At 33.4% G+C, this 23,656-nt stretch overlaps 1 protein-coding gene across 2 annotated transcripts in view; it reads right to left on the bottom strand.

The window, feature by feature from the left end:
* SGCZ (sarcoglycan zeta) overlaps positions 1-23,656 on the bottom strand; it is a 394,909-nt gene that overhangs the window by 39,643 nt on the left and 331,610 nt on the right. For both annotated transcript variants that reach the window (XM_077177494.1, XM_077177495.1), the window contains exons 4-5: positions 23,086-23,173; positions 4,967-5,089 (exon numbers count right to left, since the gene is read on the bottom strand). In XM_077177494.1, coding sequence (XP_077033609.1) covers positions 4,967-5,089; positions 23,086-23,173 — 211 coding nt within the window. The remainder of the gene's footprint in view (positions 1-4,966; positions 5,090-23,085; positions 23,174-23,656) is intronic.

The raw sequence follows: 23,656 nt of genomic DNA, 5'->3' as shown, positions 1-23,656 counted from the left end.
AAATAGAAGATATAAATTTATTTAAGCAACATCCTGGGTAAAAAATTTATTTATTCATTTATTTATTCTCACCATTTGTAGTCTGCCCATAAAGCTTTCATTTCATAGAGAGGTTTGAGTCAGATATATAAATGTGATTGTAATCAGCTCTGTAACTGTACCTCCAGAGTCATGCCCTGACAGGTTGTTTTGTCAAGTGGTTAGACTACCACAATAATATCTTTCAGTCAGAGCTCCCTTAAAGGCAAGAATAGCCATTAAGTGCTAAGCAAGCTCATCAGAAACCTTATTCATCACTGGAGTACATATTAATGTATTCATTACTCAGGAAACAAAGAAATCCTATATATGTGATGCATTTTTGTTACTGACAGACGATGACAAAAAAATTAAGGTTCATTCAGTGTTCAGGATACCAAGAATTTGTCATATCTGCTTAAAGGATTAAATTTTTGTCCCGTATCAAATACTGTTTTACTGTGGTCAGATAATATGGCTCCATAAGCCACCTGAAAATGATTAAATGCTTCCCTTCATCTTATGCCACTTCACTCTCCAAACTCCATCTGTCCTGAACAGCAATCCCCCCACTGAACATGGAAAATCCAAGATCTTCTTTCCCATTCATACTGAAATTCCTATTCAGTCTCTCAATGCACAAGATATAAGTCTACTGTAATAACCACATACATCAAATAATAAGTTATTTTTCTACATTTCAGTACTTGTTATAAATATTTTATTTCTACTTCTCCAACCTAATTTGCAATTCACATATATTTCCTCATAATTCTGTCATATTTCTTTTTTATAGCCATAAGCCGTATTTCTACTTTATCATTTCCTTTTAACTACCTTGGAAGACCTTTCTATATTTCAATTACCTGCAAACTCCTAGTCCTGCAGCATAGTCTTAAAATCAAAACTGAAGTATTGATGCACTCCTCTGCATATTAATTCTGATTATTATTAGAATATTATTGGAGTATACATATGCTGGAAGCTCCTGAAGCTTCCTTGACACATCAAGGCTCTCATCTTTCATCTAGTGAAGTCAATGACTGATCAAAAGCCACACTGAACCCACTGCCAGCATATACTTCAGTGTAATGAAAAAGATACTTGCAGCTCTTCAAATACTTTTTCCTGACAGTGTTTTGGTGTAAAAGTATATTTGCCCTATATACATCCTGCTATTAATCTGAGAAAGCTACTACAGTATGTGCTCTACTGTCCTTTTCCAACTTCCATTTTTCCACATGATCGTGCTATTTGATGAGGAAGAAGGGTCTTAGGAAGTCATAATGACCTGCAATTTTTTTATGCCTCTTTTGTTTCTCCTAGCACTGCAAGCAACAATGTGCAAACCTTTGTACAACTGCAATTCCCCCAGTGAGAACTATTTTTGAGAACTATGTTTGAAATATGGGAAAAAAGTGATCTTCAACCAATTAGATCAGGTCATACAATACAGACGTGGAGCTTCATGTATCTGAGAAATTTGTGTTTCCAAAAATTATGAAGTGGTTGATCTCTACAGAACTACAATCTTGGTAAAACTATAACTGAGGAATTTCTAAGTAGCTCCTTATTTCTTTTTAGAGAAAAAGTATTACTGTTGTCATGTTAATTATCATAATAAAAAAATTCAGTTCTATCCAGAGAGGACTTCAAGTCCTGGGCTAAAACAGACTGCACCACCCAGATATGCAGCAGTAAGAAAAAAAATAATCCAGCAATTAAGAAAGTAGTAGTAAACAAGAATAATTAAATTTCCTTAAAGGTAAGTAATATTTTCCAAACAATTTAGACTGGGTTACTTAGAAAAAAATTATATAGCTGATTTGCTACATCTAGAAAACATAATTGGATTTGACTGCAGAACAGCAATGGCTTCTGATTGACAACATATCTAACTTAATTTGCAAATCTATTTTTGCTTTGCCTTTTTAAAGGATGATTAATAAACATAAAATCCACATGTGCAAGTATAACTGACATAGAATCTATGTAAACCTGGAACAAAAGAAATTACACTATAGTTTTTACGGGTCTCAGAAGAAGGGTCAGAGTAAAGTCATGTTTAAATAAAGATTATAGAAAAGTGAAGGAATTACATAGATCAAAAGAACTTGTAGGAGATAACATGTGAGTTAAATTACTGTCTCTTCTCCTTTGAAATCATAGAGAGAAAAATCCATTTTTAAAAAGCAAAATGTTTGCAAAATGAGTTGAATGGGAAAAAGGAGAATTTCTGTTAGTGTGCATTTAGCCTTAGCCTTAACTAAGAAACCCACCTCAGAAGACAAAGCAGAAAAACCCTCATTTACATTGTCAAAAAAAAAGTAGGTGCAGTTTGACTAAAACTAGGTGAATACCAGGTTTCTTCATCCTTCTTATACAGCTGCTAACTACAAGTTTGCTTTAAGGAAAAAGAGAAAAAAACCAAACAAACTATACTAACAGAGCCCTCCAGTGAAGGTTTTTATATAACTTTATTTCACAGCATTGTCTCAGGAAAATGTACGCTGACCAAAGGGATTTTTAATCTTTCTCAAAAGTGCTCTGGCAGGATAAAGCTGCCTCATGATGTGTGCTTGTACTCTCAGGAACAAGGTTGACCAGTACAGTTCTGTTACAAGAGTATCTTACAGAGATCATATTCCAGGTAAAAGAAAAATTAAATAAAAGCAAAGGGAAGAAAATTTTGAACTAAGATTTAAATAAGAGAAGTAAAAATCAAACAGATATTCTTGTTCTATAGCTGCAGAGAGACAGAAGAAGACCCTGTGATGCTATAGATGCTTGGAACAGCAGGGTGAATATAAAAAAATGGAGAAAGGTTTAACCATGTGCAGAAAGGAACCCGTGAGCCTGCCAGAAAATGAGCTTCTTATTACTACTTGTTTCCCCAGTTCTTTAACAAAATGTTCACTTCACCAAGCCTTTCTCTTTCCTCTCTCCAAATCTCCAGGATACATGTTAAACTTGTTGGCAGGAGGCATCTCTGTGCAAAAGGAAAATAGAGAGTTGCAATTCTAACTGCTCTCTCTAACAACATAAAAATTTGAATCCTTTTTCTTCTTTCCTTGAGTAATAAAGCAGAAAAGAGCTTATGCAGTTAAAAGAAAAAGCAAAACTAACAATGTAAGGAAGAATAAGTATTTAAAGTAAAACAGCCAATTGCCTAATTTTAAAGTGAGACACTCTTACTATACAAATATATAACTGCAATGTCTCTAAACCAAAAAGTACTACTTCTGATACTATATTTTTCTTATCTGGGAAATAAATGGATATCTGGATTACTACCCTGTTTCTACTATACCTTTCTGCCTACATAAAAATTTACAAATAAAAATTTTACAAAAAATAATCAGTGAGAAGCTATCAACTTAATCTTTCAGATTGTTCTAATCAAGAATTTCTTGGACTGACATATAACAGACTGCTTTTAAAAGCTGACCATTAAAAAACATTCTTCCGAATGCAGGAAAAATAATATACAAAAAATCCCACATCCCCATGGTAGTTTACAAATGCCATAAGCATACTTTGAAAATTAATTACCAAAATAAATAATTTATTGGACACATTCACAGTGAAGTGTTTTCAAAGAGACACTATTGATTGCTACAGAAGAAAAGAAAATAATTTCATTGTAGTACTACCCTTAAATAAATACATGTGAGAGATTTATCTCCAAATAAGCACATCTTATTTTCTCTTTTTGATATTCAACTTTTGTTTTATTACTTCTTCCATAATTCCTGTCCTATATTCACCCCAATACACTATGATAATAAAAAACACAAGCTTGAGAAAAATAAACTAAAGAAAAAAATTCTGGTTGATGTTCAACATTATGAATTCCTGCCAGTTTTCATCAGTCATATCATGCCATGTGGAGTAATACAGTCTGATTGATGTTGCTCACAGGGACTCATCACCTTTCATGTGTTTGCTGAAGAATTTAAAGGTATCACACAATCTCTGGATAAAATTAATTCTTATGGTGCCAAATATTTGATTAAAAAATAATGATCATGACATCAAAAACTTATGAATGCATTTCTCAGTGGTGGGGATCTAATTCTTAGTGCCATTTATAAGTTGTTTTATTTTTTAACTTATGAGAGGCACTTTGAAATCTCCTGTGTCAATTGTACATTTAAGATTAATTCTCTCAACATTTAGTATTATGACCAAGTTTGAGCCTTAGCAGGATTCAGCATGATTCTCTTTTTCCACATTATGCCTGATGGGACCCTGCTTTCCTGCAGATTGCTGAACACCTCACTGCCCATGGAAAGCGGTGAATTAATTCCTTGTTTTGCTTTGCTTGTGTGTGTGACTTTTTCTTTACCTATGAACTGTCTTTATCTCCACCCATTAGTTTTCTTTTTAATTTTCACCCTTCCAGTACTCTCCCCCACCCGCACTGGTGGAGGAGTGAATGCAAGGTTAAATTGCTGGCTGTGGTGAAACTATAACAGTAACCTTAATTTCATTATAAACTAATATACCAAGTCAAGACAAGGTTTTTCAGCTGAGCCTCATGAAATCTTAATTCATATGGAAGTTAGACTTGATACTTCATATACAGAAAAAAACAAAAGCTACCATACATATAATATTTTTTAACATTTTGAAGGAGTGTTACCTAAACAGATGGCACACACACCACAAAATGATACTTAATGGCAACATATAAAGCCAAAACACAGTGGTAAGTGTGATTTGTACCACAGTTGATCCTGCAGAGTTTAAATTTAAATCTACCTTTAGAGGAATTGATATCTAGATTATGCAATATCTTTTGGTTGGTCAAACAATCTCTGACAATGAGAAGGTGTTTTCTTCTCCAGTGGACTAAAATTTTGTAGAAGATTGATAGTTTAATTACTACTAAAGGTATTAAAAATTATATGTTAACATGCATTTAGAATCTTCATTATTACCATACCTGTTACTTTCAGTCTGTCAGCTCCAATGACAATCTCATCTTCATCTGCAGAAAACAATACTCTTCCACTGTCACTTGCTCTCACTTCAAATCTCTTACACTGAGCTTCCACAGCATCAGCCCCTGAAATCAAGGAAGTGATCATTACATCTAAGATACTTTGTAAGAATTAATCATTGGCATAAATTGAATATCCAAAACCTATTGAATACATGATGCTTTATGAAAATATTTGGCTTTCTGTAAGCCTGATAGATAAATTGCATTATAAAATACTGTTAAAATAGTTTACAGAAATAACTATGAAAACATCTATTGCAGCATTATGTGGAAATCAACACTAATATTTAGCATGCACCTAAACACATGAGTTCTTGAAATGCCATTTCAGACAGAACTTACTGGGGTTTGTTCAGTTTAAATTGCAGTTTCTTGCCAATGAACAAATAAAGATAACACATGACCCTATTCCATCAAGACACACAAATCAACACAGCAGAAAACAGTATTTTTCATTCAGTTCTACTGCAAACTTAGAGAATAGAAGAAAAACAACACAACAAAATACCAAAACAAACAAAAAACATGGACTAAGATATCAAAATTTATGTCATATTTTATGAAACAATATTCCCAAATGTCTCAAAGCTCAAAAATCCTAAAATTCTGGAATTGGACAGATATATGGATTGATCTAACTGCAATGAACACAGTTTGCAGGTACTAAGACTTCTAAATTTACTCTGCTTTTCAATTTACAGGTCTTATTCTTACTCTCCAGCGTTTTGTGTACTAAATTGTTTCTGAAAATTTTATTAATAAGTGAAAGCAAACATCATTTCTGAAAATGTTGTTGAAAAGCAACCAACTGCATATGGCACAACAAGACATAAGGCAAGATACATTATTTCAGGGAATAATGATCTGAAATTTTCTCAATGATCCCTAATTAAACTTGTAATGCATTCCTGGAATAAATCTACATGCGTAAAAATTATGTGGAGGGCATAATAGACAAATAAATTTATATATGTTATCTCAGTTAAATAATCTGGTTTAAAAGTTTGTAAAAAACTCTTCCTCCATAAAATGTATTTATTTTATTATGCAAATGCATTGTATCAAAATATGTAATAAGGAATATAAAAACTGTTATAATGAATTTTGGTCAAGGAATTGCCTTATCAGTTCATAATTTACAGAATCAGCTATGGGATCAAAACAATTCCTCTTACTTTCAGATGAACATATGTTTGTACTGTAAAAAAAAATTGGCTATTTTTGATTCACAAAGAAAAAAGAAAATGAAAAAAAAATCAAAATACTTGTGATGATGCATTTTGATGAATTTAGATATGTTTATTCTGTAAATGTGCAAAATGGTATTTTTTTTCCCATTCCCCTCCCCCACTGAAGTTTTTTAAAATGTGTTAATCAGGTTGTTGGCTTTGTTTTGAAAAAATATAAAATCTTTGTAAAAACCGGGGCAGATTTCAGATGCAGATGTTTGGGCATGCCCTTGTCCTGCAGCCGTACTTATGGTTCAGGAAACCAAAGGATAATTACAAATAACTTAATACTAAACAGTTTCATCTTTATTTAAGAGCTGATGATAGCTTAGCCACCTAAAAGAAAGTGGCATTATAAGTACTGTGATGTTACTAATTTACACCCATCAAAGTTCTTAGCTCTGTAAGAAAAAGAAATTAACAAAAATGTGTCAGAAATCAAAAAGAGAAAAGACCTGCCACATTCTTAGTCATTATATATCACTCTAAGTGACAGCCCATGTTTCAATAACGGCTTTTAAAAACTTGTGATGTATTTAGGATAATATAGGTTTTCATTAAAAATGACTTAAATAACAATGGTCTGGAACTTTGACTAAGGAGTGCATATATTTTAGATGCTATTTGTGCTCCTTCAGAATCACATTGTATAAAAGCACACCTAGGATTCAGCTAGTCCAAAGTACCATTACAGGAAGTAAATAAATTTTAATTATTAAATAAATGGGCTTTTACTTCATGTTTCACTCAGGACTTAATAGTGTATTACTTGGTATTACTATTGCTGAAATGGTAGTTAGTGTGTTCAAAGCACTTGAGAGATTGCTAAAAAACATAATACATGTTACATCTGTCTCTTTGACATAGAACCAGGTGTGAATGTTATAAAACTGGTTTAGAAAAGTTGAACTGCCTACAGAGTACTCAGTGCTATCAAAATGGAATTCTGTTTAGTTTCATTTTCATTTCCCAGTTGAAATATGAACAAGCAGTTGCATTTGCAATATATTAGGGTATTATCTTCTTAGCTGTAAAGCAAATTGCTCTTCCAAAACCACTCTACCAACATACACGTCTCATAAAATGTCTGAATCTTAATAGTGCTACTAATAAAAACAATGTCAAGTCTTAGAATATTATGCATGAACAAAGGAAGTATTTTGAAATTCTAATCTCAAACTTGTAGAGCCATCACTATTTTCAGCAAATCATACCTGCTTGAATAATGCATACTTCAGTCCAGAGAATCATGTATGAAAATCTAGCTTCTAAATTCTGTTTGGAAAAGTAATTTCTATCAAACACATGGCTAGCAGAAAAGCTGTTTAGCTTTGCTAGTTCTTACTGTATTGTTATTCTACTTCATCCTAGACATGGAGTTGGCTACATAACAGCTTTATTCAGGTTCAAGAGATGTCTATGACAAACTCTTTTCTCATCCTATGTTCAGGAAAACTATTTACTTGTAAATTCAGATGTATAATTCTCAATTAAATTATTATGTTTCTGTGAAATTCCTTTCATTTAAAGTATACAGGTGAAAAATATATGTATCATATTCGTATATACATGGTATGTAATGATAGTTTATAACACACGCTTCGTGCACAGCAGTTGTATAATTGAAACTATCATTAAACCAGCTACATTTACAATGGTACAGAGCCTAAAATTGTTCGTTTTAACTGTAGTGAAGATGCATTAAATGAGAATGTTGGGTAGTACATGCTGTAAAAAACCAGAAAATTATGGTTCTGTAATCCAGATTAACAGTAATAGAGATTAAATTTCAAAATAAAAACTATTTTGAATTTGTAGAGACTTTGACTTACTAATTAAGTAATACAATAATAATATGAAGAATGCATGTTCTAACATTTTTCATTTTAAAGTCAATGATTACATATGGTACTTCATTATTATTATTCAGAAATAATAATTAGAACCATTATTTGCTGTGATAATAAATAGAAATAAGAACTCTCCAGTCTTACAAGGTTTAGATATGATTACAAACACAAGCAGTTGTGTCTGATTTCTCAATCACCTTCCATCTCCACCTGGTGCACAATAAATTCAGACAGAAAATGATAGAAAATCAACAACCTTAAACTGAATATAGGGATTAGAATTCAAATGGAATTACCACAAAGTGATCCTTGTAAATAGGAAATATGATAAAGTTCAATATACTTTCTTCTGGTTCTTCAATGAAAAATGGGTTATTTAAACATTTATTAAATGCAGAGTTTTATGCAGAGTCTGGATGACAAAGAAAGTTACTTTTATGAGACTGTGTTGATGCTTCTGAGATTGGCGATTAAATAGACAAAGCATTTTTAATACAGATTCTATTCTCACCTGGGTCTAAGATAATTTTTGAGAAGTATACACCTAGATAATTTTTTTAAAATATTCATAGGAATTATAATATTATGGTATTTTGGACAGCAGAGATCTTAAAAGATTTTCAGTGAATGCAAGAGCAATCGTGCAAATGAAGGATTCGTACCAGCTGAACAGAACAGAAGCATTGAGGAATTTGGAAAAGAAAAAGAAGAACTTTCAGCCGGGAGCAAAACTTCTACACAAGCAAAGATTCACAACAATCAGAATATGTTCTGCTTTCAGTTTGCTGAGGAAAGGAAGGGACCATCTTCATTACATCTAAAAAGTGTGAAAGTAGAAGGTAAAAGATCCCTTAGCTCTCTCTCTCTCAATAGTTGGTGGCCATACTGTAGAGATATCAGAATGTTACTGTTTCTAGGAGAGGTTGATCTTCAAGGTTTCCTATTCTAATTATTATCTACTCAGACAAGGGAAGCTGGAGCAAATGCTGGGTGAGAAGAAAAAAAGCACACATTTGTTACCTTTTGTGGAAGTGAACAATAACATCTGTCAACATAAATTATTATCGTAGGAATAAGGCACACATTATTATAAGAGGAAACTCAGTAGAACAATCTGAATCAGGCAGGACACTTCCTTCATCATGACCTACAGACCCAGTAATATCCATGAAAGATTAGTTATATTACAGGTTTAGGACTTCGTCAAATGACATCTGACAGAAAAGTTCTGCCCTCCCAAGCTGGTTTTACTTCTAGAACTTTGTAGAATCATAGAATCATTATGGCTCTAAAAGACTTCGAAGGTCAAATATTAACCCAGAACTGTTGATATGGTATATCAGTTTCACTGCAAAACACATCTGAAATATTGTCTGTCACCTCTGCAATAGACAGAATGCATCCTTCCTGCAACCTGTCTTCCTGGTGCACCTTGACATTGGAACCCCAGCTATGAAATAGTATGTGGGAGTAGCATACCAGCAGCAGCAGAAAACACTCTCCATCCTACTTGTAGATGAGGCCACAACAACTCAATTCTGAGCTTTTCTGCCTACTACCCCTAACATATGGTAATTTCCATGAGACTCAGAAATTACATGGCTGAACAGACCTTTGGTCTGATCAGACACAGCTGTTAATAATTTCATCAGCTATGAGCTATACTCATGGGGGAATGAAAGCAAAATGTGATTCTCTGCTTCTTGAAGGTTGTTTGAGCTTTATGTCAACATATTTATTTTGCTTCTGTAATGGTGAAAAGGATGTGTATTGTCTGTAATTTTTTTAGCTATAATATCTTAATTGCTTATATGGCTCCTTAGATAAGAAAGCCAAGCAAGACACAGGAAGATATGTCAGGCACCAACATTTATCTGTAGGACTTCAAACTGTATGTTTTGCTCCTTTTATAATCCCATTAAGATTAATTTGCTCAAAACATGATCTAGATTCATGAACTGAGTCTTGCAGCAAGTAAAATTACTTTTGTATCAGACTTATTTCTCTCACAATACTAGAGATGTATTATAAACATACAAAAAATGTAATAAACAGATATTAATAATAAATAAATATACATGGTTTCTGTAAATTGATAAATTTTAAATTAGATTATTAAATAAAGTATTTAAAGTATAAAATAAATAGTAGATTAAATTTTAAATAAATATATATTATTTTTATTACCAGTTCTGTGACATTCTCTTTCCTACATGTTTTCCTTTATTGTCCAGGAATGTTTCTTTGTGACATCAATAAATAGCCACAATATCTTAACTTCTTTTTATAGCTGCATTTATCAACTTAGATTTCATTGACAAGCATAAAAGTCCAGCTCATGCAACTGTATTATTTATAAATCTAACATTTTTGTGCACTGCAAAATGTGAATGGGAGTAGAAAGCTGATCAGTTTTTCTTACTCATGATGAATGTAACCTGAATATTACTAAACCCTAAGAGTATTGTCCAATTCTTCAGTCTTATCCTCAACCCTTTAAATACTACCTTTTTGTGATGGGATTAGTTTTTACAACATAAATAATTTACAAAACTGAACATATACCTTTTGGTAGCTGAAGCTTACTGAAGCAGTCTGGGCACTACTTTTCCATACAAAATTAGTGGGAATATTTCCATTCTGTCTGTTAGCTAAGCTAGACTGTATGGCTATAATTATGCTGTTTGGTCACTCGGTTTTATGAAAATACTGAGTTGTTTCTAAGTAGCTGCACATTCCACTGAAGAGAAATGAGAGTTAAAAATAGACAGAACAATTAATTGTGAGGTACCTGACTACCTGCTGTACTTGATGAACAGCACATTCAAATCAAATAGCAAGAACACACAGAAATAGTAAGGGGAGTTATGAAATGTCCTCATTAGATAGATGAAACTCGGAGACAAAACAGGACTGTTGAATTTCTCCTTGGGAAATATAACATCTTGCAGATCATGTAGATAATTCCTTGCTAAACCTGTTACTGTTTATCATTATATATTTCCTTTAGGTCACAATTAGAGCCAGACTTCCCTATTGAATGTTCTACCAATTTACCAGAAATTCTACTGAAAATTCACTGATGTATAAATCTCTACATCTCTACTTTATTCTTTTCTTAAAAATAAATCTGATGTTTTACTTATTTGCATCTTTTGAGGCTTAATCTCTCATCTGCAAGCTGCCTAAAATACCTGCAAGGGCCTTTATGCATCCTGCTTTATCACTCTGAGGTAACTGGACTGAAAATGAAACTGGATTAAGTGAAATACATTCACGCAACCCAATGGTTCTTTGCCTTTCCTCTTACTCATTTATCCTCTGACCTTTTTAAATAACTGTTATGGATCTTACTTTGTAAAGCTTTAAAAAGAAAAGCATTTCAGTTTTGTCTTTCTTACTTGTAATATTCTCTGTAAGCATTAGACAGTTATTCTGAGACTTTTTTCTACCCGGCAGGCATTTTGGACATTTTTTGGTGTTTTATTAATAAAAATTAAAAGCTAGCAAATATTTTTGCCCATATTCACAGAATCACAGAATCATTCAGGTTGGAAAGACCTCCAAAATCATGGAATCCAACATTTGACCTATCTCCACCTTGTCAATATATTCTTAATGCACCCTTGTTATTAAGAGATTGGTTTTGCATCTTCCTTTTTTTTTTTTCCTCTGATGTGATTAAAAAGATACAAATTGTTCTTCCAGATGCTTTTGGCAGTTTCCCATAGACTTTAAATAAACTCTGTTGTGACTCAAAAGTATTGTATAATATTACTCACAATGTAGTGAATTAGACCATTATAATGTTTCTGAATGCAAATCAAACCTTTTTGAGATAAAGAATTGAATTAATCACACTTGGAGAGAGAAGACCTAAACAAAGGACACAAGCTACCAGAGCACTCAGAAACTTTCTTTAAAAAGAAATGTCAAAAAACCCCTATTTCACATTTTTATAATATTAATTCAATAGTGATAGTTACTATATAAGGAAGACTATAAAAGTCTAATTTTTACAAACTGACTATTTCTCCAATTATCTGCTTTAGCTAGGGAGTTCAAATATCCTGAAGCTATCTATGCAAAAGGTCTTAGCATTTCATATAATCACACTTTATCTGAGAAAGATTTAATGAAAGAATGTACAAAATACTAAAAGATACACATGACTCATCCACAAAAAGGCTACCACTGGTTACTACTGAGTAGTAAAACAAGAGAAAAAAATATAGCCTGATTACCAGAAAATTATAATTTTCTGCTACTTTGCAGACCAGTGAAATGCATTTGCAGATTTCTGAGCAAGTTGCATTCACTATGATGAAGGCACAAGACAATGAGGTCTTAACCCAGCTCTCAGGATTTCTGCATTACCAATTTAGGAAATTACTTATCTCCTTGCCCTTGACAGTGGGACAAGAGCCAGAAAGCTGTAGAAGCAGGATAAAAGCATATTTGGTCTCTTAGCTTCTGGAAGTGTCTCTTTTGATTAATGTTCTCAGTGGAGTTCATTGTTGACTTGTAACACATAAGATGCAATTCAATTCACCGATGAAGACATCTACCTCAGCCAGTAACCCTGCTGACACTGAAATTCTGCATCTTTGTGATTTGAACCACTGCCAGATTGTCTACCTTTGAAATACCCTACTTATGGAGGCTACACTGATACCCTTGGGAAATCTGAAGTGTCCTTGAAAGAGTGTACGATCCTGTGTCTGGAAAAAAATATAACATAGATGCAGATGGATGTGCAAATTCAGAGACAAGACCTGCAGCATAAGTGGAGTTTTCGTCTAGGCTAGCTGAAAGCTTTCACATCAGAAGTATGGCAAGCCAACCAGAATCACTCAACAAGAGAAAAATAAATGTGCTAAATTAGCACCTGGCTTCTTCTTCTGCACCAGAAGAAAAATGGGTAGAAATCTTTAAGCGTGTGAAAACTTTGAGGTCATAACACGTGCAGATGCTACGGGTAATACGTATGGTAAAAGAGTAGCAAAACAACTTCTGCAACCAAAATATCTATGCAAAATAACACACAAGCAAAATCATTAAGTTTTGGAACCCTAATGTTGTAATAACTTATTTTAAAGGCAAGGTAGCCCTTAATTTTGAGTTGGAAAAAAATGTTCACTCTGTATTATTTTGATCTCTAACACTTGTTAGCGATTCAGTGAATGATAACTGTTCCCAGAGACTAATTAATTTTAGATTTATGGAATGCTTTTCTTCACAGGAAGAAATCTAGTCAAGTTTAAAAATATTCAGCTAATCATTAATTCAATGCCATCTGTTCATAATTCAGTTACAACTACAATATTTATCACTCTAAGAATAGCCTAAGGAAAAAGAAGTTATTTTTAGAGATATATTTATGTATTAAAGAAATTTTTTAAATCTATAATAAACATATCTTTAACAATGCTGTACATGCTTGAGATAAATTACATCAAGACAGTTCTGCCCATCTACAAATGGCACAATTAAACATGTCTAGTATTGGCATAATTTTGAACTTGAAACTTAATCCTGTACTAAATGGAGGCAAAAGAAAGGCAAATAAACAATTTCATTTATAAATAAGCACAAATAAGCAGCAATGTTCTAGCTGTGGTTATTAATTGCTATTTTACAATGTATTTTAAAGTTTCAGTGTTACATTGAAGTTCATTTTGGAACTATATTTTTTATGGGATTTGGAGCAGTGCTCCAAGTGAATGAATAGAAATTAAACTTCAATACTGATGTTTTTATAAAGCAATAATAATTTCAACATAACTGAGATGAAACTTCTAATAGTCTAAAGATATGTGAGGGGAATTTCCATGAAACTGAAATATTTTTATTATTTATTTTTTAATATTAGTCATCTAATTTATATGAACCAGAGCTTGCTCTCTAAGAGGTTCACAATCTCACATGGACAAATAATTTTCATGGGCAAACACAAATGTTTCCAAGCCTGACTGTTCACTTGCAAGAATTTCTTTCACAAATAGAAACAGGCTAATTTCCCATAAATGCTTCAGTATTAAAACTGATAGAACTCAGACTTTTTAAAGATGATTTAGCTGAAGAAAGAATCTAAGTCTACATTCAAATTACTTCTCACCCCTATGTTTGAAAAATCTCTTTGCTGTTATTTCAACACCTTTAACACGATCAGCAGGCTGTTGAATTTCTACCTCCAAGTGTTCTCTGAAATAAATATGAAAATAAAGAACACCAGAAAGATCTCACTGCCCTTCTCTTTCTTTTAAATTATGTCTTTGTATTTAATTAACTTAAAATAGTTTTCTCAATTTTTACCCCTATTTTGTCCTTCACCTCTTGGAATAATATATTCCTGACAATATTAGTGAGCTGTCTGAACATCAGGGAAAAAAGGGGTAAAAATAAAATCTTAATGTCCTGTCAGAGACTTGTTAAAGGTCCAGATGTTGTAGGTAATTTAATAATGCTTAGCACCCAGCAGCAGCCTTGTAAATGTCACAAGGCATGCACAGCAGCTGTTTTTGAAGTTAAATGAAGTATTAACTTCAGATAAAGCTGAAGACAAAGAATTAGGACCATCATTGGAAGATGCATGCTGCCTCCTTCAAACCCACTCCTATACCTCTAAAACCTACTTATTTCCTCTAAATAACCCCATTTCTTTGACTCTTGGGATGTCTCTCCTACAAAAGGAAACCACTTCTCCTTCCCTGCTCTGAACATTTGGGCAGTAGTTAGGCTCTCTGTCCTGGCCAACAGCATGTGGGTAACAGCAGCAGGACAGATGGCAATGGATTAATGTTTAAACACTGGCACTTCTGCAGCACCATGAAAAAACTAATTACCTCTTCCCACTCAGACTCTACTTCTACAGTTAAATCAATCAACTGCTCATAGTTCCAGGTCCTCTGATTTGTTATGGGGTCGGGTTGGGTGGGATGGGAAGAGGATAAAATATTTGAGAATTACAACAGAATACCTTTTTCTCTCCTTCAGTGCCAATTTTCTAGAAAAAGTGGAAAGGTCTAGATTTGTATTTAAAATACAATAAGGTAAAATAAAAAGCCTGTAAAGCACCAAAGTAAACTGAACTGAAGTACTACTGTCTGATAGTTATTGATAATTAAAATCTACTTCAGTATATGTCCAGGCTCACTACAGGTGCTCTGGGGTGAGAGTTAGCACTGAGATGAAACACTAAGGCAGCGAGCAGAGGCTCATACCAAGCAGATTGGACACCTGTCTGCACAGTCATTGCTGTACTCCTGCTCCCCTCCATAATCCCTGCCTGGAAAACACTGATTTAGTGCTCCCTTTCATCATTTTCATATCACCTCTAAAGTGACAGTGGGTACAGACCATTGTGCTTTCATGAGAAAAAGAGGCTTGTGGTGGCTTCTTTTTGAAGGCTCCCCTGCAGGAAGCCAGCACCTCACCAGTCCTTAGCATGCCAGGTGTTCCTGCCAGCACCACATCAAAAACAAGGTACCGGACCTTAAAATTCCTCCAAATTTAGATCATGGACAAACAAGGAAAGGAAATAAACTGCATGTATTTTGTCTATGGTACAAAAAGAAAATTATCAGACTATTTATAAAAGTACAAAGTGTGTTTTTCTTTTTGTCTGTCATTACAGACAGAAAAGATGCTTTCCACTTTAGATCAATACAACTTCAGATATGAACTAACATGAGCTGTACCTTGTATCCGAGGTAGAAATAGTCTTCCTGAGCTCAGACTGAGGGAAAGAAAGAGAGAAGAAAAGTTGGATCAAGACTCAAATGACAAAAACTTTTAGAGTCTGAAGAAGGTATAAAGAAGAAAGAAAATATACTGAATGCAGAAATAAGGGGATGGGGAAGAGGTCTTAAGACCTCAGCTCTGGAAGTACTGAAGTTATTAATTTTAAGATTCAAAGAAGATTCTGTATAACACACTACTGAGAATGAGAAAGCAAAGAATCATATCCACTGCATAGACATTTTGGATAAGGTGTTCAATAATGTATAAGCATTCTCTCTCCCCTAAAATAACCATGCTGAAATTGCACAGAATTCAATTACTGTCCTACTGCTGCTTGCAGTTGTGTTTATTTATAGAGAATTTTTAATTCTTGATATCCCAACTGATGTGATATGCTCTTGTATTTCAGGGAGGAGGTATCAGGCTAAATAATGGCAATACCTTCAAGAAATAATTACTATTTGGTCCTAATAACTGACAGAGGGATATCTTATTACTCTATTTTTACAGCATAGTTTTCATGTATCAATTCATATGTCAATGAGGGAAACTTAAGATATATTTAACACCATATAGTATTTCAAATATTAAACAGCAATGTAGTGTTATGTCTGCACATAACATACAATAAGATCATCATAATTATATGGAAGATATTGCTAAAAAACTGAAAATATGCCTAATTTATCAAATGCATTCAGAAGTACTATGTAAAGCATCTCTTTCTTTCAAAGAGATCTTGTTAACCAAGCACAAACTGGAGAGAAAATGATTGATGTAGTATATTTAATAGTTTTATGAGTTAATTGTGTAATGGATGTGTAAAAAACTATAATTTTTCAATCCAGTTAATGCAAGGGCTTGTCACAAAGGGATATTTTCCATAGCTGAATTTCAAATGCATATATGAAGATTAACACAGAAAATGATGCAACTAATTTACAAGTGAAATAGAAACAAAAATTAGAAAGGAGTTGTCTTCCTCTTGATGCTGAATCAAAACAAACAAAAATTCTTTCTATTATTTGTAAATTATTTAAACAGAGAATTGCAAGAGAAATATGGATGAATTTCAAATAAATTATGATGTCAATTTTTTCAGAATTAGTTTGGCATACCATCAAAGTGCTAGCAAATAGGTCAAAGTTTGGACCAGTTTTCAGAGGCCTTCACATTTTCCTAATATCTCACTTCAGGATAATTAATTAATCAGAGTGGATTATCATGATAGTTTAGCCAAAGTCATTAAGAGTATATATTAAGTGAACTCCTATCACAAAACAGCGCAGATTGTTTGTAAAAAGACTTTTCCATGGACTAGACAGGCAGAAATGGATGCAACGTCATGTTGCACTGTAAATTACGAGGAGGGATGAGACTCAGATTCCAGCTGGACATTTCAACTGTTCTGAGCAACATGGCTCACTTTGTGACTGCCTCCTGGCTCATCTCACGTGCTTTGCCAGGAGGAGACATAAAGCCATATGGCCTTCCAGGCACTGCTCCATCATTCCTTCTGCAGTGACTCCTGAAGATGAAAGAAATCCTTTAACTCTGCAGTTAAGTGCAAGGTAAACTAACCTGTATAAAAAAGAACAAGCTATCTCCCATTTACCTCCATTTAAAAGATCTTACAATGGATTTGAACCACAAACTAGCACATGAGATGCATTTTCACATCCTGATAAATTTGTTATATTCCTACATTTGGGAAGAGTGCTTAACTGGCTATAAAAGTTAAAGAAATATTATACTTTAAAATTATTACACTGAGAATGTATAGGATGTTGCTGTGTAAATTATCCAAATACTCTCTGAATAACAACTACCTATTCTAAAAGTAACAGGGAAAACACCAATTAATGATTGTCAACAGAAAATTCCAGTTAAGGTGCAAAAAAACTGAAAATATTTAAGCAATGCAAGTAATTTAGCCCAGAAATTAGGGACTCTGTGTTCACTTTTTTCTGTATTAGAAAATTAAGAGGAAGAGAAGTAACTATAAGTTGAAAACCTTCACCACAATAACTTGATAAATGAAAAAATGTCCCAAAAGAACATTTCAAGCTATTACATATTCATTCTGAATTTCAATGTGAAATTGTCCTCTTTGTATATAACTGCAAAAACTGGACTACTAATTCATCTAAGTGTGGTAAAATGAATTGTCTACATTGTTTATTTGCATACATTAAAGTGGTATTAGGGACCAAAATTTGTGTTTATTCAGTCTGTACTTCAGTTAAGGAATAGAAATTGAGAGAATGCTGAGAAATGGATAATTCATTTATCTGGCTTTGTTTTGCCATATCTTCTTAGCAATAATAATTATCCTACTGTACCACAGTAGTTACAAGAGCAATTGCCTTAATATGGAAATTAGACTAGCAGAATGTTTAATGCATTTCAGATTTTGGAAATCTCACTGTAGTTTGGAATGACAGGTAGGCAAACCTCTTTGTAAGAAGAAGGAGAAAGCCTTTCTTTCACATACTCCTGACAAGTTCCAATCCATGTTTGCCCAGTTGAAGGGCAGAAACTGATGAGGCATCGTAAACCAACTCATCCCTTTCCTCCCAGCACTCTACTACAGATGATACAAGAACAATTATGCAGATAAGAGAAGAGCTGAGACCATTTTTTCCCTTTTCCAACAGTAAGGAAAGGGTGTATGTGTATGATCATCCTAAAACCACCCTCTTCTTGTAATACTTAGCAGAAAAGACCTTACATTTGAGACTACAGTATATGCAAACAAGATTCAAAACCAGAAACATTTCTTGTCTCATTAAGCATGTTATTGATGGATACTTAGTTCATGTTCATAAAAGTCTCAAACAAATATTTGACAATAATACCAAAGATTTAGAGCAACATGTATACACATATTTGTACACGTACCTTATAATTATTGTTGGTACCCCATAGAGAAAGAATATATTATAACATTTTGTTACTCCCACAGATGATTCTGAAAGCAAGAATACTTGAAATGTTGTATCTTGCTTCAGACCTTCATTGATATCTAAATGTTGCAAAGAGAGCATCAGGAGTGGCCTTTAGGTGCTGAGTTACTTTGAGGCCCTCAGAAGCTAAGGGGTAGCAGGATGTGTTACCTGTTAAGGAATCACTTGATATAAGCACAGGAAACTGCCATACAGCATAGAGGTATGGATGATGAAGGAGACTCCCACTCCCACAAAGTTACATACCTGCAGTTTCTCATGTCCAACAGTTTCTGCACAATAAACCAAGTACTCTTGATGGAGCACCACAAGTAAGCAAGCACATTTTAAAGACAAAGATCTTGGAATATACAAGACAAGTTTTGTGGTAAATGTATGGAAAGGATCTCCAAGTGTGACAAGTTATTTGAGTATATCTTTTAGCAGTGTTATCAGTCTTTAGCAGTGCTGTAATTGGAAATCATACATCTGCTTGCTATTTTCAAAAAGTAGCTGCAAGAATGTGATATAACTTTGGTATTCAAATATTTTTTCTGAATTTGCATGGCTCTGGAGATCTTAGTGACTAGAAAGACCAGTTCAGGAGCTCTCCAAAGCTGTGACTTGTACAGGTCTGGATGTCTGTGAGAGTTATGATTCTGTCTGAGGGCCCAAAACTTAGCAGAAATTAAATGCTTTTTTTTTTGTGCATTTCAGATATCCCTAGAGTTCTTTATGAATTGAAAAGGGTCAAACAGTAGCAGAAATACCTGTCAGAAGCAATTATTGCAGTTAAGGAAAAAAGTAAGAAAAAAACACCTCTCAAAAAAATAAAGTTGAAATAATAATCCAACCTGAGGATGAATTTACATTAAATACAAATGTGTGTTTCAGTTTCAAATATCACATTACATTTTTTTAGTGCTTGTGAGCCTAATATACTCCACTCAAAAGCAGGCAGAGGTATCTAAGATATGTGCAGACAGCATGGAGACAAAAGACTTGTGGCTCAAAGGGAGCAACTAATGTGCATTTCTAAGATTGGTAGAAAAAAAGAATAATTTTCCATCTAAACTGTGCAAACATTGATTAAACAGAGAAAAAAGGTTGTGTAAAGGTAATTCTGTAGAATGCACACTGCAGAAGTATTAGTAAGTAATGGCTGAGTGAGGAGAGATCTGACAACTTATCCAGCAAAATTCAATGGATTGTCATCTTTTCATCTTTATTCTGTACATACAATTCACGTCTGTGCTACATCTGCTCCATTGGTCTTAAATGGCATGTCTAAAAACTGAAGGCTGTGGAGTCCTCTTGGAGATCCAGACACAAACTTGGCAGTTTCCAGACCATATGTCATGAATAGACTGGAGTACAAACCTACATCTCTTGCTCAGTTGGTACAGTTCCCAACAGCAAGCATTGCTACAGCTGTGACTTTCTCTCTGTACAGATTTTGGTGCCAGTATAAAAAATGCTGTACTGCAATAATGCAACCACTCAATCATCCAATACACTTAGTTACTTTTTTAAAAAATTATTTAATATCCTTTTTCTTCACTGCTCCTAGATTAGGATGTTTCCCAAGATGTCTTAATGATGCACTTTAATGACATATTTTGTCACTTACAGAACTGAATACCCATTAAGAGTTTCACTGGATTTTTTTCCATCTCCCTTAATGAACATATAGCCATATTCCCCCCAGCCCAATAATAACACTTTTTTACACTAATCCATCCTCCTATTACAGTTCTAACTATATGCTCTTAAGGCTGTCTTATTCTTACATGGCATGGTTTCAAACACCACAGAAAGAATTTTTAGTTGTCCTAAAATTTGGCATGAGTGGCAATGTGGTTGCCAAACACAGGATGAGACCAGCCTATTTGCTGGTTTGTGGTATCACTTCAGTCCTGTGAAATGAAGATAAAATGCCAATGATATCACATGTATAAAAAGTGCATTAACATCCTTTTGAATGCACTGGCATCCTTTCTTTGTAGAATGCTCCTGCCATGCATATTAATATGTAGTCTATTTTTTTACTGCTTATTATTCAACTCTTTAAAAACTGAACAGATAATGACATTTCAAAGTTTTAACAAGAATTTTTTTTCCCCAAGACATGATAATTTGCTTTTTTGTTGTTGTTTAAAACATTTTTCCTCACTGTTTATTTTCATTCCTTTTACTGGGCAGCCACACAAACAGTTGCTTCAGCACACATCACTAGTGAATGGACAGAGAGCATTTTTAAAGACAGGGACTTTCTGGGGCACATTTACAACTAATAGGAAAAAAAGTATTTTCTTTTGTCAGCAAACTTTGTATGGAAAAGACTCCTACCATTCTTTCAGCAAATGTGGCCATGCTTTTACCCAGACAAAAGTAAAAACTTGTCTCTGTTCTGTTTTTCACAACAAAAAAATTTAGAAGGGAGTGCCTTAATAATATATTTTCACTTTTAGATTCCTGTAAATGTCTTTGATTTCTTAATAGTACAACATTCAGGGTTTACTAATTCTGCTGGCAGTTGTGACTGTCTTTATTAAGAATTATTTAATAAGAGATAAGGAGTATTTTAACATGCATCCAATACTGTACAGGGGATACACAAAAAAAACCAGAAAAATATACTTGTATAAGAAATAACAAAGGTCATATAGGAAACAAAGAGGAAGAGAGATTAAGAAATAATGTAAATACAATATTGCAATTTAACAAGCTTCTAGTCTCCAGGGACAGCACCAGCTGCACACCAAGAAGCTTAAGGTGTTCATCACTCTAATGATGGTAACATAAAAACATAGGTTTTCTTCAGGCCTTCATGTTTTTATAATATTAACCTCTAGTGTGATGCCTTTAAGTAGGTCAGCCTCAATACACTCACACACATTTTCAGTGCTGGATTCACTCAGCCAGAATAGTGTCAGTGATGAAAATATTATATCTATTTCAGCCAATGTGAATGTCTGCCATGGACAACTCACCTTTTTGCAGTTGCCAGCTGAAGAAGAGGTTTTAACAATAGAGTTACCAGATGATAGAGAACTGCATTTTGTAATTGCACTGGGCAAGTACAATATGGCCAGAACAGGTGTTACCATAATTTTCCTCATCTGTACCTGCTAGCAAGTCTGGTTACCTTTGCACGCTCATTCGATGTGGTTGCTCAGGAAATCAGTGCAGATGGTGTGACACTGCGTGCACTTGGAAAAGATTTTTACAACTAGAAGCCACTGTCTCCAGTCACTATGAAAACTTAGTATAGATTACAACTAGAGTTTAAATTAAAATTATTTGTGGGCATAATCTCAGCACATGAGGAAAAAACAATGAATAAAACACATCTTAATCCAGAAGTAAAATGAAAAATGAAAACAAAAAAAGTCTAAGGGGTGTCTCCTTGAATTTGATATACTAAGGTCTTATGAATGTATATTGTTATATTTTTTATCCCATTCCCAGTCAATATATATTGTTTTGTACCAGAACTAGTAAATCATTTTTCAGTGATTCTTGTGGCCAATATTCTTAAAAATAAATTAATATCAGTACTCCTCTAGTTCAGAAAATATAAAAAACCATTACTTCATATTTATTAACTCAAGAATTATGATTCATACTAAAAACAAAGTATAACAATAAATTTCATAAAACGGGGGGAAATACATGGTAAGTGAAACAGATAAGTAGAGGATTCTTTACTATCCATTTCATTTGGAACTGCTATATTTTATCCTTTGTAAAATATCAGTTTTAATGAATTACTGGGAATATGTTAGATTTTCATTTAATTTTTGTAGTGACTAGGAAAGCATTTTGGTTTTTTGTTTTTTTTTTTTCTGATTTTTAACATTCTGTTACTCCAATCACTTTGAATATGTGCTGATACAAATGCCCTACACAAGTGACAGGGCCAAAGCAATTGCCACTGAAGTAATGGAAGACTGACAGAAAGTGTAAGAAAATGATGGTTATTTTCCCACTGAAAGTGTTGTTGAAACATATTTTGCTGAGGCATTTTCAGTTTGTTTTGCTACAATGGTCTCAAAAATAATAATTTTTCATTAATCTCTTTGCATTTTAGCTATTTTGAGGCATTTCTAGTTCTTCTTGAGCTAATGCTGAATCATGCTCTTATGATCCATTGTATGCAATGGTTTTTGAGTATGGTGATGAGATTCTTTTTCCTGACTTTTTAGTAATATTTTATATGTGATGATAATAAATGAAACCTATTAATAAAGCTAAATTGATAAATATAATAGTCAATAAAGAACACTCACCTACTGTCAGTTGTCCAGTTAACTGTCCCATGTGATTTCTTGCATTCACTGTTACATTTCTGTCAGACTGTAAGACCAGTGGACTATCCTGGGAAACATGTATGAGACAATAAATGAGAGAACAAAAAATTGAGATAAAATTAAATTAGAACTTAGTATTAACATGCATACTGAGAGGGAGTTGTGTCAAGCATAACAGCCCTTTTTAATAATTTCATTAAATATTTTACAAGTCAAATTTTTATATTAAAGAATACCAAGAGTTCTATTTTAAACTTGAAATCTTTGTGCATACAATCTCTGCTTCAGAAATCAGATTTGAACTTGATTTCTTTAATTTGGGTTTTACTTTCCTGTTAATATTACAAAGTTCCAAATATAAAAAACCTTAATGCCAACCTGTTCCACTAGCCTTTCCCATATATTGTTATCCTACACTTTTCTAACTACCTAACCAACACTATATTGTATTATTCCATTAATCTGCACAATCTATAATATTTGCATTGCACTTACTAAAACCTTACAAACACAGATATAAAGGTAAAGAGATGAAGACAAAGAGAATTGT

Source organism: Agelaius phoeniceus, chromosome 4, assembly GCF_051311805.1.
Source record: "Agelaius phoeniceus isolate bAgePho1 chromosome 4, bAgePho1.hap1, whole genome shotgun sequence".
Lineage (NCBI taxonomy): Eukaryota > Metazoa > Chordata > Aves > Passeriformes > Icteridae > Agelaius > Agelaius phoeniceus.
This window is presented reverse-complemented; position numbering and strand designations above follow the sequence as displayed.